The 17,325-nt window shown below is 42.1% G+C and overlaps 1 protein-coding gene across 1 annotated transcript in view; it reads right to left on the bottom strand.

The window, feature by feature from the left end:
- The window catches only part of LOC102194653 (plexin-A1-like), a 166,597-nt gene that overhangs the window by 118,172 nt on the left and 31,100 nt on the right, over positions 1 to 17,325 (bottom strand). Inside the window, exons 6-7 of the mRNA XM_005742072.1 lie at positions 16,289 to 16,388; positions 8,161 to 8,275 (exon numbers count right to left, since the gene is read on the bottom strand). Coding sequence (XP_005742129.1) covers positions 8,161 to 8,275; positions 16,289 to 16,388 — 215 coding nt within the window. The remainder of the gene's footprint in view (positions 1 to 8,160; positions 8,276 to 16,288; positions 16,389 to 17,325) is intronic.

Here is a 17,325-nt window from a genome sequence, read left to right as displayed (position 1 = left end):
ACAAGTGTGATTCAGCAGAGAGAGCCTTGAGGTGACTATTGCTGTGATTTGGTGCTATATAAATAAAACTGAGCTGAATCAAGTTTCTTTGGACTATGTTTGGTCCACTTTGGCAGATCTGTCAAAGGTGAAATCAATATAACCACAGGCTACCTGCTGTAAACTGGACTGCTTCTACATTAAACATGTGGCTCCCCAAGGCTAAAGCCTCATTTTGAAGAATGTTTTAAAAGAATCTTTTTTTTTTTTGCTCATAGCTAAAAACGTCGGTTAGCATAGAATAATGGGACTGAAGAGTAGCGATACCCCTGTTAATTGCTCTCTTTCTACTCCTCATTGCACCATTCAACAGTCTGATGGCCATTAAATTTACCCACTGAGACTGGGCACTGTCAAAATTCTTTCACAACCAATTTCGCACATGTGATTACTCGGGTGCCTTCAAAACAATAGTGGAGTGAGGTTCATTAAGCCTTTGGCATGAAGGAGTAGTGAGGTCAGATGAGAAAAACAAATAACACAGGAAAGCAGTTCAGTTTGGTTTGGACTGCAAAATAAATGAGTGCTGCAAACTGTTTATCTACTTCTCTCGCTTGGTACCCCTGTGGATTTGTCAGGCTTAGTTCATTAAACAAAAATACAAAATTTAACTCGAGAAAAACCATGAGCAGACGTCAGACATGTGCCTAAGTAGCTATGAATCCTCCGTGACTTAATCAGTGACATCTCAGCATTTCCCGCTCAAGCTTTGAAGACGAACGTAAGCAAATGCTGTAAAGTTCTAACTCAATCAAGTCATTTTAAGCAGCCCAGCTTCAAGCAAAGATTAAAGTAGGCCAGAGAGATAAATGACATAGAATTATTGAGTAGATACTAAGGAGACACAAGCCATGGGTGGTGTCACGACCCTCACGTATCCTTTCATCTCCTGAATGGTTAAGCATCTCTCGCGTCGTCCTGCTCCCACTCCACTGTGTTTCTCGTCTTTTCATCGAATGCTAATGCTGCTCCTTCAGCAACGTCCGCCATTTGTGTCTTTTTCATTTACCTTCCCTGTGCATATCTTTAACCTTCCACTTCCACTGTCCGTCTTTTCGCCTTTTGCAACCCAACCGCAAAACAGCCCAAAATCCCACAAGCTTGTCGACAGTTTCGCCTTGAGCAATATGGACAAATGGGATTTCCAATCTGTCATTTTTCAGGCATATCAAGACAGTTAAAACGAGCAAATACCATAACAACCTAATTAAAAGTGAATCTCAGTCTAACTTCTGACCTCTTCTTCTACATCAGTCCATATTTTGAGGATTTCTCTTTCTTTCGTATTCTGTTTAGTTCACTTATGCTTGAGGGACATCCTCACACAGCTTTCAGAAGCATGGCCAGAAGCAGTGTATTCCATTTATATGCAATAACTAGTATGTGCTGTGAACAGGCTAATAGAATCTAGCACTAAGGAGGGTAAATTCATAATTTCAGGAGTAGTTTTAGTTTGCATTTTTTGTCAAGTGTGCACATAATTTCTTAAATGTGGTGCTTGGTTGGATTAGAAAGCATCTTCCTTTCTCACAACTAGGCCACAGCAACACTCCCCCACTTATGTTTTATTGTGGATGCTCCACCTTTCGCTTCTCATCTCATCTGTCTCTCTCCATTAAACACGCCACCGATCAGAGAGGCATCTGGAGATGCATCTTTAAGCTTTAATACACTTTGAATAATTAACACATGTGTACATGTACACACACACGCACACGCACACGCACACGCACACACACACGCGCACACACACACACACGGAGTCGAGTCTATCAGTGGCAGGCAGCTCCCCTCAGCCAGAGAGAGACCCAGAGGGAGTAGGGAGGCTTACTCAGTGCCAGCTTCAGAACCTCCGAGCTGGGCAGCTCAGAGCTGTGCACCAGCCTGAGTTTGAGCAAGCAGAAACAAAGGAAAGACAGCTGTAACCGTGACACCCTTAGCTGCGAGACAAAAAGAGATGGGTGTCTGCATCCTGCTAATTGACTTGTTGAGGGAATGAGGGAGTGGGTGAACAAGAGAAAAGAGCTTAGAGATCAAAGAGGGATACTTGTATGGAGATGGCTGCTGAGATGCATTTTTTATGCAGGAATGCTATGGGAATACATGCACAGAACGGCTGGCTTATGGCTATATGCACCATATGAACCTTCATGCATTCATCCCTATTGGTGTGCTTTCTGCAGCAACGTGGAAACTTGACAGAAACATTCGACCATCTGACCAATTCACTCATCATGTTGATGCATCCGCTCATTACCGGCACGAAGGCCAACGCTGATCCACATATCTATAAACTTTTCCTACATCTGGAGCCTAAAACAACTCGTGAATAATTATCAACCAGGCTAAAAAAAAACCCACTGGTGCACTCCCCTGGGAGACAGCGAAGCATCGTAGACTTACTGTGTTTCACTAAGCTAAAGGCGGTCAGGCTTCCAGGAAGAGGAGAAGACACGAGAGATAAGGGATGAAAGAAAAAGAAAAAAATATATACGAACAGGCAAAGGTTGTGAGTTCCAGTTACAGAGTGACTGATGCAGCACATGACATCACTCAGGTAGCGTCTTAAATTAAAATAGACTAGAAGCTACACAAAGTGTTTGTTCTCTGGTTCACATTTCCAGTAGCAGGTGGAACAGAGATGTCCTGGTTGCTCAGACTTCCTCTGGCTCCTCCTGGGGGAATCCACAGACACTCCCAGGTCAGCTGGAAGACAGAATCCCTCCAGCATCTTGTGCCCAGCTGGCTGTACCTGGCAGAGCTGTAAAGGGAGGCAACCAGGGGGCGTCCTTTGCAAGTGCCTGAACTACTTAGATTGTTTCATTTCAGTGTGGGGGAAGCAGCGGGTCTACTTTGAGTTCTTCTTCTCTGTCCAATCTTCTCACCACATCTGGGAGAGTCAGCCTTTCCACCCTGCAGAGAAAACATCTCCAACCCACGTATATTAGGGTCATCTGCCATTACCATACCATTACCTTTTATTACCATAGGTGCTGACAGATCACTGTCCCAGTGAAAACTGAAGAGTTTTGACTTATAAAATAGATATAAATACAAATAAATATAAATACAACAAGATAATGATAAACAGACTGGTTCTTACATAGTGCTTTTCTACTCTACTTGAGCACCCAAAGCACCTATTACAGCACCTTATACAGCTTGTCTCATTCACTCATTCATACAAGCATTTTTTTTATATGTCTAACTGCTTTCTATCTAACATTTGTACTCACACTCCGAAAAATACACCAGGAACGACTCTGGGTTTGGTATCTTGGCTAAGGAAAGTTTGGCATACAGCCTGCACGCCAAAACTAAACCACAGGCACCTTCAAAAAGAGAGCGGACAAAAAAAGCAAAACACTGCATGGTAATAAAGGTAAGTGTCTGCAGTTGTGGACGTGTGTTCAAGGTACTGGTGAGATATAAAGGAAGACGAGTGTAAAGATCCCCTGCATGGTGGTTTATTTACTAAATGGATCAGGCATGGAGTCCACTATACCTCTGACGGTGCTGTGGACAGATCCTTTAAGTGATGGAAGTTGCGAGGAGGTGATGCTTTGTGGTGCATTATCCTGCTGAGAGAGCCCCACAACCAGCAGGGAATACAATAATGCTTAGGTTGGTGGTATGCTATAAATTAACATCCACATAGATGGCAGGACCCAATGTTTTCTAGCAAAACTGTCAGGACAAGCATAACTTTATCATCAATATGAGCTACAGCAGCTTGTTTGCTGGATCCGACCACCCACCCACGACCCTGTGGCTGGTTCCCCACCTTTTGATAGATACTGACCACTGCAGTAGCTATCAGCTCACAAGAGGTGCAGTTTTGCACATGCTCTGTTCCAGCCGTCTAGCATCACAATTTAGCTCTTGTCCAACTCGCTCAAATCCTTACGCTAGCCCATTTTTCCTGCTTCAAACTCATCAACTTTGAGGACAAAATGATCACTCACTTCCTAATATACCCCACCCACTAACAGGAGTCATGATGAAGAGATAATCAGTCTGATTCAGTTTGCCTGTCAGTGGTAAGAATGATATGCTGATCGGCGTATATTGTGCGATGTATTATGAAAACCTTCCAACATACATGATAAGGCTGCACGTGGCCACAATACTTGCAAATTCAAAAACAGCCTGATTAGACATTAAAAAAAAGTGCCTTTATAAGTTCAATATGAGTTTACTCATTTGTTACCCCAGTGGTGCGTGCACTGCACACATTTCTGACGAATCCAACAACACAAAGCCAATAAAAAGGTATAATCAATAACGAGTACCTCGGGTCACGGCTAAGGATGAAACTGTTGTTGCATGGAGCATTTTACACACACACACAAGAGAAAGATAAGTCTCTTCCTGTCAAAGCTCCCATCAGGGGATGTTATTTGGCAGCTATTTTCTGTCTTTGCTGCCAGTCATGTACTGCATTAATTCATTTGTGGGACATGAAGTGTCCTGAGTGAAAAGCACATGCAAAATGAATGAATGGCTTAATTAACAAGCGGGCGAATTGCAATCAATAAATGAATAAGAAGGCAAGCGTGTAGACAGGAAAATAAATGCAAATAAACCTGTTTTTCTATTACATTTTTTCCATGTTCATTTTTTATTATTGTCTTATTTTTCCTGTTTTCTTGAATTGAAATGAAGTCATTTCAACCTAAACCCTGGGGTCTGGCGTCGACCCAGTCGGCTCAACCGGACCGATGCTGGGATTCATCGGAGCAGAGCAAATTTGTTTGTCTCTGTGTTTGTTTGTACTGGTGTTTGTTTCTCTCATTGTTTGTGTTTATATGCATTTCTGTTGATGGCCTTCTCAAGTGTTTCTCCAACTCTGGCAATTTTCTGCCTGGTCGCCCCTAATGTGCCTCTCTGTTTATTTGCTGTCACAACACAGCTGATTTATATATATTTACAAATCCAGGAAGTGACAGCAGAGAATTATACTTACTTTAAAGGAAATTATACATTAGTGGTTATCTGTTGTGAATGTGAATTTTTGTGTGTGTGTGTGTGTGTGTGTGTGTGTGTGTGCGCGCGTGTGTGATTTACCTATGCCGCAGCTTCACATAACACATGCTATGACTTTTATCAGATATGAAGTCAAGTCAGCCTCAAGAAATATGACAAATGCCTTTGGGAAGATAACCAGTGTAGTGTGAATTCAATCACTTTGGCAACTGACTGCTAATGACACAGGGGGAAACTTTTCCAGGCAGCGGTGATGGGCAATATTGCTTTTAGCAGGGGCTACGAACTGGCAAATTGGAACAAAATCGTGGCTAGAAGAGATAAACGCTTAACGACTGAAAAAAAAAGGCGCTGTTGGCCCAAATGAGCCTATGCATTACTTCAAATTGTTACCGATCCACGAGAGAGAGCCAGATAGAGGAAACATAAGGCTACGTGGTAACAAACTGATTTAAATATATAGGATTTTTCATAGTAATGTATCATCTTTGTGAATCTTTACTGACCATTTTCTAAACTTTTACGATCTATTCACCTATTTTTTCTCTCTTTAGTCATGGTACTAAAACATACGTGTATGACACATTTAAACTTTAATTGTCAGGGATGTGACTAATGATAGGTAGTTAATAGCTAAGGACTGCAAGCTCCTCACAACCAGTAAAAACTAATGGTTGCCCAATGAGCGCGATGAATTTTTTCCACATTAGGCAACTTATAGCTAGTAGTCTGGTCAACCACGTTTTATTGCAGTGGGACCGCACAAGTTGCCTCTCACCAAATAATCACGTCCGACTCAGACTGACTGCAATCACTCTCAGACTGACTGCTCAAAGTTTACAAATGACTCCTGTCTCATTTCTAAACACAGACAGAATGCCAACATGTTGCAATCAATCAGTCTGACTGATTGACTGCGACTGATGAGTCAGTCTGAGAGCAATGCATCAATTTGCAATAGGGAACTCGACTCATCTGGTTGCTAACTGGTGGTATTCGGGCTATATTCCTATACAAAAGAAAGGTTAAAGATCACCTATGTCATTTTGCAGTGCAAACACTGTCCTGCAGCAGCTACGTCACTATTTGTGGAGGAATTGCTGTTTCAGATCTATGAGGTTCTGGCTGGACTCTGAATGTAAGTAGCTAATGTGAATTTCTACATATGTAGATGGTAACAGATTGCAAGACATTGTTGACGTTTAAACATGATTGGTCAGAGGGCCCGGTGGCGCCAGTGTCCGGCAGCCTCGCCTCTGTCAGTGCGCCCCAGGGTGGCTGTGGCTACACTGTAGCTTGCCATCGCCAGTGTGTGAATGTGAGTGTGAATGGGTGGATGACTGAATGTAGTGTGAAGCGCTTTGGGGTCCTTAAGGACTAGAAAAGCGCTATACAAATGCAGGCCATGATCAAAGATTAAATGTAATTTTAAATTGCCAACTTGACCACATTCAGTTGCAGACTCACAGCAGACTGGCTCTTCCCTCGGTCCTCCAAACAACCCTTTAAAAAGTAACAAGATCGCAAGTTCATCACTCAAGTCATGATGGGTGCATGGCGGTGCTGGTCTCCAACCAACGTTATCACTTGTGTGATAGTAATATAAGTCAACATCTGCAGTAAGAAGGCATAGGCGTACTGTAAAATTGGCAAATTTAGCTGCTAGTGTTTTATTTAACAGGGTTAGGTAAGATTTCCTTACAGTGGACACCAGCACACATGCATCCCTCACAATAAAAATAACTAAGATGTATCTGCACTCTATGTGCTGTTAATGACAACAAAAACCCATGTAAAGATGTGGGGTTGGCACAAATGTGTGTGCATGTGTGTTTTTGTGTCTATCAAAATTCAACAAACCCCTCCTGACATTCAAAGGGCTTGGTAACCATGGCGATGCCTGCACCGAATTAAAAAAAAAGGGGAAAAAAAGAGTATATCAAAAGAAAAAAAAAATAGGAAGAGAAGAAAAAATAAAAGCTGAATTGGTGTAGCTCTGTGAAGTAGATAAGGTTGGATGTCAGGCTGGTATTTACAGGAGGGCGTAACTTGTGATGGCAGGCTGTGTGGAGTCAAGTGTTATCCTCTCCGCACCCACACCCCCGTCTCCCTTTCCACTCACACCAAATGCCTGAAACTGCAGCACCGTTCATACACTTAAAATTCTAATACACGATTACCTCACTGTCTTAAGTTAAAGACACACCAATATGCAGGGAAAAATTCACACAACAAACAGGTGTGTAAACCTGTGTATATCTAAATATGTGAATGCGCATTATACCCATCTACGCTGCGCACGCCCAGCTGAATGTTTTAGTTTTGATATGATATCCTTTCAACAACTGAGGCTTTATGAGAGGATGGAGAGAGTGATGAAGAGAGGAGCGAGAGATCAAATAAAAGGCTGAGCATGCTTGCTTCCAGCACGCAGTTACTCAGAGTAAAGAAACGAGCAAAGAAAGAAGAAAAAAAGAGGGAAAAGGTTACAAACAAGAATGAGAGGAAAAGAGTGTGTGTGGGGGGAGGGGTGCACATCAAAACTCTTTGCCTGAAATAGAGGCAAAGTTAGAGCGAAGGTGTCTGGGTGTTAAGTACAACTTTCTGAAGGCACTGAAGTTTCTTTTTTTTGTGTGTTTGTGTTTGTCAGAGTGAATTTCTGCATTTGCGAGCGAGCCGGTTAGAATTAGAGGAGCTTGACAGAGACACGGGGACTGCGAGAGCGAGTCGGCTCATGGATAGATGAGGGTTTTCATGCAAATATAACATTTGGGACGTTAGCGCGCTCTGCCATTTGCATACCCATTCACCCTGACTTGTTTATAAGTGAATAAATCCAGTGCTGCTTAGAGTACAACAGCTGCTGCTGGGCCACTCTCAGCAGCACTCATTCATATACTCATATACACACACTCAGATGGCATACAGGCCACAGCTGCACCCTTGGCATTACTATGCCACCACTTCCTTGTGTGTGTGTGTGTGTGTGTTTGTGCGTATGCTAATCCATTGATACTCATTAATGTATCCATGTGTTGCATTGATAGGCCATCTTCTGAATCTGTCTTTTATAGAGGATGTATAACTACGTGTGCTCAGCAGCACTTGTGTGTGTGCACATGCTCAAAGCCGTACCTCTGAGGTGTTGACTCGTCCCTCCTGGAAGGAGCAGTCGCTGGCATCCTGTGTGCACATGTGGCGATATTTGCACCAGTGGCAGGGGAAGTTTCCGTTGACACAGGACAGGCACCTGCAGCAAGCCAGAACAGGAGAGAGAAAGGATGAGGTTTCCATGATTTATGCATTTATTTCACTCGTGTCTTTTTGTGTCTACATCCTTGAATGTCCTTTAATGGAGTTTGAGTTTCCTGATCCTGCCACAGTGGCTTCCAGTGACAAGCTACAATGAAGAACATAAAAAAGTGTAACTGTAAAAAAGAAAACTGAACATAGGTTTTATGGCATTTTAATTTACAGGTTGCTGCCCCGTGACAGACTCAACATTGCTCTGTCTGCTAATGTAATGCTCAAAATGAATATTTGCAGGCATGTGGCAGACCTCGGTCTCATAATTGTGAGCTCCCATGATGCCCAAGGAAATGGAAACAGGCAGAAACTAGGAGAAACTGTGGCCAGCGGTGAGTTATTTGGATGTGAGGAAAACCAGTGGAAAAACAAGTATATACATTATACTTTGCTTTGTCACAACATCCAGTTTACATTTAAGGATAATTGTACACCACCAGAAAGACGAATTACACTTTTATGCTATAGGCTCTAAAGATGCATAAGAAGATTTGCACTGACAGATAGATGCTAGTTCCTTACTACAATCACAGCTTTCCCTTAATGAGAGAGTGAAAGGCAAAGAAATAGAGCTGACTTTGTTGGTCGTTTCAGATACTGAAGTCTCTCATTATTTCAAGTGCCAAAAGCATACCAAGGCAATAGAGCATAAATCTATGTTTCCTGAAAATTGAAGGCATAATGTAATGAAGATCAAAAATGATAACATAATGTATTTCATTCTTCTTAAGCAGCTACATGTTTTATGTATCATATACCAGCCAGTTATTGTCCTTAATGTCAATAATTCATCCTTATTGTTACTGGTTGTAGGCAACGCTGATGCAAAAGGATTGAGTCACTTTCATTTCTTTATATTTTGCTAGAAAAACTGTTATAGAGTAGATCCAGTGATTTCTTGAAACCTGGAATTCTAAGAAGCTTGAAAGCCAATATTTGGCATGACCACCTTTATTCTTTCACACAGCCTGAACTCTCTTCTTTTAATTTTGTTCAGTAGTCTTAAGTAATAGTTTTCCAGGTTTCTTGAAGGACATTCAAAGCTCTTCTTTGAATGTTGGCTGCCTTTTGTTCTGTTTTCTGTAAAGATGCTTCAATAATGTTGAGGTCTGGGCTCTGGGGAGGCCAATCCATGACTGATAGCATTCCTCCGTTTGTTCTGTACGTTTTCCAGGTGTGCTTTGACTGCACTGGCAGGGTGATTGGGACCAATCACATGCTTTCCACATGGCAATGCATGGTGGATCAAAATGCGAGGGTACATTTTGATTCAATGACTTTTGACACCATGTCAGAGCCTCCACTGCAATGATGTCTTATATACAGAGTGACAATTATAAATGAAGTTCAAATTAGCTACTGATTTTGAGTCTAGTTCATGTCTAGTTTGGCATATCTCAACCTTTTATCCATGTTTTCCTTCCTTAAAAATGGTGTCTTGACAGCCACGTTTCCACTGAGACCATTTCTGATGAAGCTTCAGAGTGAACCATTGATGGATCAGCACGAGAGCTAGATGCATCTATCAGCCCCAGTATCAGGTTTTTCAGCTTATCAGCTAATAGCTCTTTGGGAATCACATTGCTGGCACAAAATGATTTTATGGCATTTTTTATGGATTCAAATAAACTATGTGATAATGAGAGAGGTGGTTAGCAACAAAGTGCCTAAAGATATCATTTAAAACTGGTTCTTTGCTATGTTTTCTGTTAGGTGTAGACACAACCCTGGTTAGGTGCATTTTTAATGCCTTAATTCATAGATCACTGTTAAGAGGCTTAACAAGCAAAAACAAACAAACATGAAAAAGAAAACAAAAAACATTCTCTAGTCAGGTACAATGACTGGACTGAAATGTAATGTCTAAAGAAAAACTTTAAAACACCTTCACAAACTTTGGAGAACTATTGATCAAGACCATTTTTTAAAAACTGAGAAGAAAGTCTTTGAAAGGAAAAATAAAATGTGGGGTGTCTTAAGACTTTTGCACAACTGAATTTAGCAACATTTGAGCCAAAGAGACATTCCAAAATTTCTATACTGCAGAATTCTAAGCATAAAATGCACTGAAGGAAGTCCAGCTACTATGACCTGCATTCTTTGCAGATTATGGACATGTGTAGGTGCATTTGAAATATCAACACGACTTATCGCACCGTGGCAGCCCAGCACTGACTTGCATCAACATAGTAGCACAAAATTTTCAAGAAGCACAACTGCAGCTTCCTTCATTAAGACTTTATTTGAGCTGTCAGCAAGGCCAGAGGGCGGGTTACTGAACAGCCAGGAGGAGAGAGCAGGAAGGAATCCTTGGTGATCCACTCCTCCCTTCGTATTCTCCATGCTTGGAGGCTTAAAGTTAAACTAAGCTGGCAGACCAAGATAAGCCAGTTTTTCTATAACTTGAGGAAGAGAAAAAAAAAAAGAATGCATACACATTCAAACATGGATTACCAGACAAAGACAAGGCTATCATGGTCACTACAAAGAAGCAGCGGAAGGGAAAATGCCATGGCTAGTAATGCTGTTAATATGAGAAGTTTCAAAGTTGTTCAATTACTTTTTGGCTCTGAAGTCTCTACTTGATCACTTTCCTCAAGTGATTTCACATCAGCGGTGTATTAAATTACACTCTGCTTTCTGTCAATCATCTGACACCCAGAGGAGCAAAGAGAAAGTGTTCACTTCATAAACATGTTGCAGAGAGAACGCTTAAATTCAAGCTCGCTGTCAAGGAAAAATACAAAAATTTAAAAATACAGTGACAGAAGTAGAAATGTTCAGTAAATCCCCCCCAAAAAATCTTACAATTAAAACAAGTCATAGCTATGCAGTCTTTACACCGCTTCTAAACTAAATGTCACTTAACTGGCTTGAGAAAAGCAAGCTCTAATTACATGTCCTGTCAGTCCTCACTCCCATATGCTGTCACTGTACTCAATCAGACCTCCGATAACACCCACACCCACCAGAGGAACTGACTGAGAACCTGCGGGGTCTTTTTTTCATTATTGTTTTTTATTTATTTAACCAGCATCTGGTTATTACTGCCACCTCCAACTTCATCGTTTCTTGATAGCGCTGTCTTTCTAAGCCTGTGTTACTTTCCTGTTGTGGTTGTTTGTTATATAGAACCAAGATTTTCTGCTCAGGAATATCTTGAGCTAAAAGACCAAAACAAATAAACAAAACAAGAAATGAAAAGTAAAACATAATTAAAACAAGTATTTTATGGCACCCTTGAAGCCAAATTCGCCGGGGCTTTAAAGGATTGGACAGGAAAGTGAAAAAGAGCTCGTACTTAGTTGGGAAAAAAGATTCAAGAGATATAAAAACCTCAGCCACCACCTTCTTAGTTTGACTGACAAGCGATCTCTGATAAGTCTAGTTCAAGAACACCACAGTAACGCAAACCAGGTCCACCAAGCTGAAGGACAATTGCTCAGCTGACAATGCCACCCTGCTGCCGGAAACACTGACTTTAAATTGGATCTCAGCCTAATCCTCTTTCTGTCTTCGGGTCTATGTCCTTGGTTTTTTAGATTTTCGAGGGTTAACTCTTAAATCGCCCGCGCCGGAGTACCAAAGCAACGGCAAAGGCTTCATATAGCCAGAGTTAAGCTGGTGAGACTAGACTGAACTGCGGCGTGAGGTTTTTAATCAATGCCAGTGGATTTCCATGGAGGGAAGGGTGGACTGAGGTTATGCTAACAGTCTGATGTTTGTTAACAGAGCTGGTGAGCCAGTTCCTCCTCACTATTAACTCCGGGCTTGATCGATTTCCCGTTGCAGGGCAGTGCGCGCACACATTCACAAGCAACGAGTGTGAGAGCTCAGACTACAACATCGAGCTAAGGCAAACTTATGCACGCAAGTCATCACCCGTGCTGACATCGAGGCATTCCTCCTGGGTCACCTGGGCAGTGGAGACTTGTCCTACAGTAGAGCTGTCAATGCCTGGACAACCGGCTTGGGTAAGTGGCGGCGCTGCTGCAGTGCAGTCAATAAAGTCCCCTGCTATTTAACAAGGCCCAGCAACAGCTCCGGGTCAAACGCCTTTTCATCTTCTCCAAGCTTTTGTTCGAGGGAGGATGGATCGATGGAACAAAGCTGTTGATGTGCGTGCAACGGCCCCGCTCAAGCATATATGAAAGGAGGGAACGATCATATCCTCATTTAAATCTGGTCAATGAGGATAAAGTCATGGATAAAACTGCAATTCTGTCTTAATTTGCAGGCTATGCTTTTATCTGCAGCTCAAACAAACATGTCAGCATGTGGTGGGCCCAAAAGTGACCCATTTGAGGCATGAAGCTGAAAGCTTTTAACGCCGTAATCAGTACTTGAAGCAGCTATAAGCGCAGCGTGATTTTGATTTAGAACCTCTGATTGGTTGGATAATGTATCTTGCAGATATCTGCCTGTGCTTCATGTGCACGGTGCTGCTTGGAACCTGGGGTAGGCTGGCTGTGCTATGTGGTCTATAAATAGGCCTCTTTGTGTTTTATCCAATAAAGCTCCAAAGTGAGCGGCAATAAAATGATGCATACATCATTAAGTTATACAGCAGCACGGCAGCCAAATGAGAAGTTTAGATTCTCACCAGGGGACTCAGACTCATTATACGGTATTATTGCATCTTGTCACGGCAATGTCCAAAAGCAGTAAGTCTGCGAGTCTCAACCCTCAGCTTAATTAAACCAGGTCACATTCACTTAAAACCCAGACCAACAACTTATTGTCTTAATATCAACAAGTAATGATGTAATGACAGAAAAGTTTGACTATAAACTTTTTTTTTCTAGCAGTGGATAAAGAGTGGGGCGACGGGGAATGACGGGCCTCAAAATAAGAGCCCTTTCCAGGGGCTGGAGTGTGAGCCGGTCCCCCTCCCTGGAGTGCTTCTTTTCACTGCATAGATTTCAGCCCTTTCATATTGTAATGGTCATGGTGGCCTGAGGCTGTGGCGCTAACCTTTTAGCTGTGTGGGACGCATTATTCCCGACACAATGGGCACAATTTCTGTTTCGTTCGGCAACACTCGGCTTTATCTCTCTCTTTCTTCCTCTTGAAGACTTCTTTCTCGCTCGTCTTTTCCCGTCTCCAGCTCTCCCAGAATGTGAATTTCCTTCCCCCTCCAGCACCCTGCCACCTGTTTGTTTCTATGCCTCTCTATATATTATTCCTCCTCCCGCACGCTCAATTAAACTATTCCAAACCTCTTTTTTTAATGCAAATTTTGGATATTGTATATGTAAACAGCTCACAGCGCAATTCACCCGCGCCAAGTACTGTGGCTTCTGTCTGCGTGCGCTCCCTCTGACTGTGCGTGCACCTGTTTTGTGTGTTTGCACGAGCGTGTGCACTGCTGGTGATGCTGGTGCCCGCATCCAACTTTGAGCCCGTCTGGGCGCTCGCCTGCAGGCCCGCTCTGCTTGTGCATCTGTGCTGATACAGTACCACTGTTGTGCGTTTGCTGTTGTGCTTCTACGCTGGGCTTTCATCCGCCCATCACGCCCACGAGGATGACTCAATTACCGTCCCCTGAAAGCAGCGACTTCTTTACTTCGCTCCCTGCAGGCGGAGGTGGTTGTTGGGCGGGTCAAAGATTTTGAGGTGAAAGGTGAAGAGTATTGCATGACACGCGGGTTTGTGTTACAGCTGCAGTGGCAGTAACAGCGCTGTATTATTATTTATTTTTTTAACAGTCCAACAGAGTCCTGAGGGGGCCCTGCAAAGCCAACATCAAAGGCTTAAACAACAGCATGCCTGTTTATGCTGCAAAGAGAGCGCAACTAGGCGGGCTAGTTAATCAGGGGTACGCAGCATAAACACACACCCACACACACATTAGTAAACATGTCCTGCATGCATACAAATATGAATAAATAGGCACTCTGGAGTTACTTTGACACATCCTGCATGCTCTTTAACAAACGGAAAACTACACACACACATATTCATAAAAAAAAAAGAATCAAAGCCATTCAAGTAGGCCTGGAGGCCCCGAGAAGTGGCCCAGGTGAGCGCTCTCTCCAAGCCCACTCCATTATGACCATCTCCACACAGGCACCTCAGCTAGAGCTAATTAACGGCCTATTACTATGCAGATATATGCAGGGCCGAGAGCAGAGCGCGAGCAATAAATGGGCTTGATGAACGAGAGAGAGGCAAGGAATGGGAGGTGTGCAGGGGCAGAGACGGGTTGGGGCCAGGCGACAGAGAGATGGGCAAAGTGATGAATGGGAGAGGAGAAGTCAACAGGCAGACAAGAGGACAGTGGGACAGCAGGAAAGGAAAAGAGAGCTGTAGGCTGCAGGGAGTGAGGATCGGATGGTAGCGGGACAAAGACACTTATAATGCTGGTGAATCAGTAATTAAAAGCTACTGTCATGACTTAACATATTAAACCCTCATACAGCCCACATACAGTAAAAAAAAGACAATTCTGCACATGTTTACATATAAGAATCATTTTCAGGATGCCCCTAATTCTTTTAAGATATAAAACAGGTGTAAACACTGAGAGAGGAAGTGATTCTTCAGTCAATGCTTGCCAAGAGAAACAATAAATCTACTTTAGTTATACTACACATGCTTTTTTCATTTCAGGTGTATTGATGCAACTAGGAGTCTGTGCCAGGTGGAAGTGAATCGAATGCGAGAAAGAGAGGAAAAGTGTGTGCGAAGTCCGAGCACTGACTTCAGGGGGAGCAGCCAAGACTCATTTAGCAAATGACATTTTATTTATTTTCATTTAACCTTTATTTAACAAGGCAGGAACACATTCTTTCATTCATTATCAGGATGATCTCAGTACTCTGTCACTCTCTCTAATACCCCCTAGTCCCCCCCTTCCTGTGTACGCACAGAAAGACAAAAAAAAGAAGAGTGTCATGTAGAAATTGTTTTTGATAGAAATTTAGTGACAAAAGAAAACGTTTTTCCTTCCCACTGTCGCCAAGTGCTTGCTTAAAGTAAGTCAGTGATTTTGGGGGTTTTCACTGTATTATTGTAGAGTCTTTACCTTACAATATAAAGCACCTTGAGGCGACTGCTGTTGTGATTTGGCGCTGTATAAGTAAAATACAATAGAATTGAATTGAAAAGACTGTTTACCTCTCCTTGTTTCCTGTCTTGCACCTTCTTTTTAAGCAACAGACACAGACATGCATATAAAAACCTGCTTTCAGAACACTGTTGAAAAGTCTACCAGTATTCCTATACTTAAATTAGGGATAATATGTTTCCCGGGAACATGAGTGACGTCTTTTTCCTCCCAAGCTTGGCTGCTCTTCTAAGTCTTCCATGGTTAAGAATCGATTTATTATTTCACTCACCAGTAGTCCCTTCATTGCTTTAGATTTAATTAACTAATTGATTTGTAAAAAGCTTGAACAGATTGAATACTGAATTAGAAACGGCTGCATGGTTTTCTCTTGATTCCTGCATTAAACCAGTTATTTACACCTGCAGGTAAGTAGCAGTATTTTAGCACTTTTTCTTTTAAAACTTCAGCCACCTGTTGATTTTCATCTTGCATCTGACCAGCAGTATGATCTTTGTATTGAGGTTTTGGAGACATCTGTCAAGTAACTGTGTGATGTTAACTTTTTGGATGTGTGACAATCATGGTGACAATGAAAGATCAAGTAAATAAAGGTCCAGTTAGACAGGCCAGGACCATCTGGCACCCAGCAATCTGAATTCTGTATTTCTGGACAGGTTCTGAACTGGGAACATTCAAAAAGCACCGTCAATCAGTAAAGAAATATGCATTTTTCCCTAGCAACCAACATCCAATATGGATGACAACTCTTGAGCAATGAATGATGTCATTGAGAAACCTCAATAGCTATTTAAAAGAGTGTTAAAGCAATTTAACAGAGAAACTAAAAATAAACTGATATTTTTCTCCTTTCGCCCCATCCTACTTAGCAACAAGCTCTCAACTTACGATTGGTGGACGCTGCAGTTGTAGAAGACAAAATCCACACTGGCAAACTTCTTCCCAGTTTCCTTCGACTTTAGATACAACTTTATTATGCGTCGGTCACCTACAAAGTCAAACATAACAAACACATTGTGTTTTATTAGTGTTTTTCTTTACAAAGAATGTCAAGTGGCAAAGACGAGTAAAACCCACTGCATAATAACCGATCCAAATAAATGAATCCACATTCTTTAAATATTACGAAGGTGTGCATTAACGTTTAGATCTGTGGAGCTTTACAGGCACAAACTCAACAACAGTGTTTTACATTTTAGTTCTTTGAACAGGATCAAAAGGTACTCTTTCATACAACAACACTGGCATCATCACACTAGGAGCAGCAATGCATTGTACTGGTAAATTTGAATTATTAACGCCTTTTCTGCAATCTTCACATCAGTGGGCGTGATTGGACCCTCTGCTGAGACAGTTCTGACCTCCCGGCCTTTATGTATGACACCCTACTCTATACTCCACTCTATATTTCCATAGTCCATCTATAACAGTTCGTATATGGAAAATGTTTCATGACCCCAGGAGCAACCTGGTCCTAGTCAATGTATACACTTTCACTGTTCCTGTAAATCTGCAGATTTGGAGACAGCACTTCTGCTGGAGAGTAAAAAGAGCTCTGAGCAAAATCTATTTATTAGAGTTACTCAGTGGCGAAAACACTTACAGCTGTCTATATACATTCATGGGCTTTCAGCGGTATGTTTATAAATGTGCTCATTCTAATTTTGATAATCGAGAAGCAGTGGGTGAAGCCGAAGAGAAAAATGTCTTGTGTCTCACACAGCTGAATAAACTGTCAAATTAAGCAAACAATTCATATTTAGCATCGAGCAAAACTGTTCAGCTGAAAAGCCCGTCATCGTCTCCCCAAACAAAAGTTTGTTAGACGGCTGAAATGTAAAAATGCAAAAAGTGACACTGTGTGATCTAATAATGTATGTCCAACTGAAAGCAGGACTAAATTACTGCAGCAGATTTGAGAAAGC

Source organism: Pundamilia nyererei, unplaced genomic scaffold, assembly GCF_000239375.1.
Source record: "Pundamilia nyererei isolate P.nyererei 1_Seehausen unplaced genomic scaffold, PunNye1.0 scaffold00116, whole genome shotgun sequence".
NCBI classification, from domain to species: domain Eukaryota; kingdom Metazoa; phylum Chordata; class Actinopteri; order Cichliformes; family Cichlidae; genus Pundamilia; species Pundamilia nyererei.
Note: the sequence above shows the minus strand (reverse complement) of the source record. Positions and strands in the feature narration are given on the sequence as shown.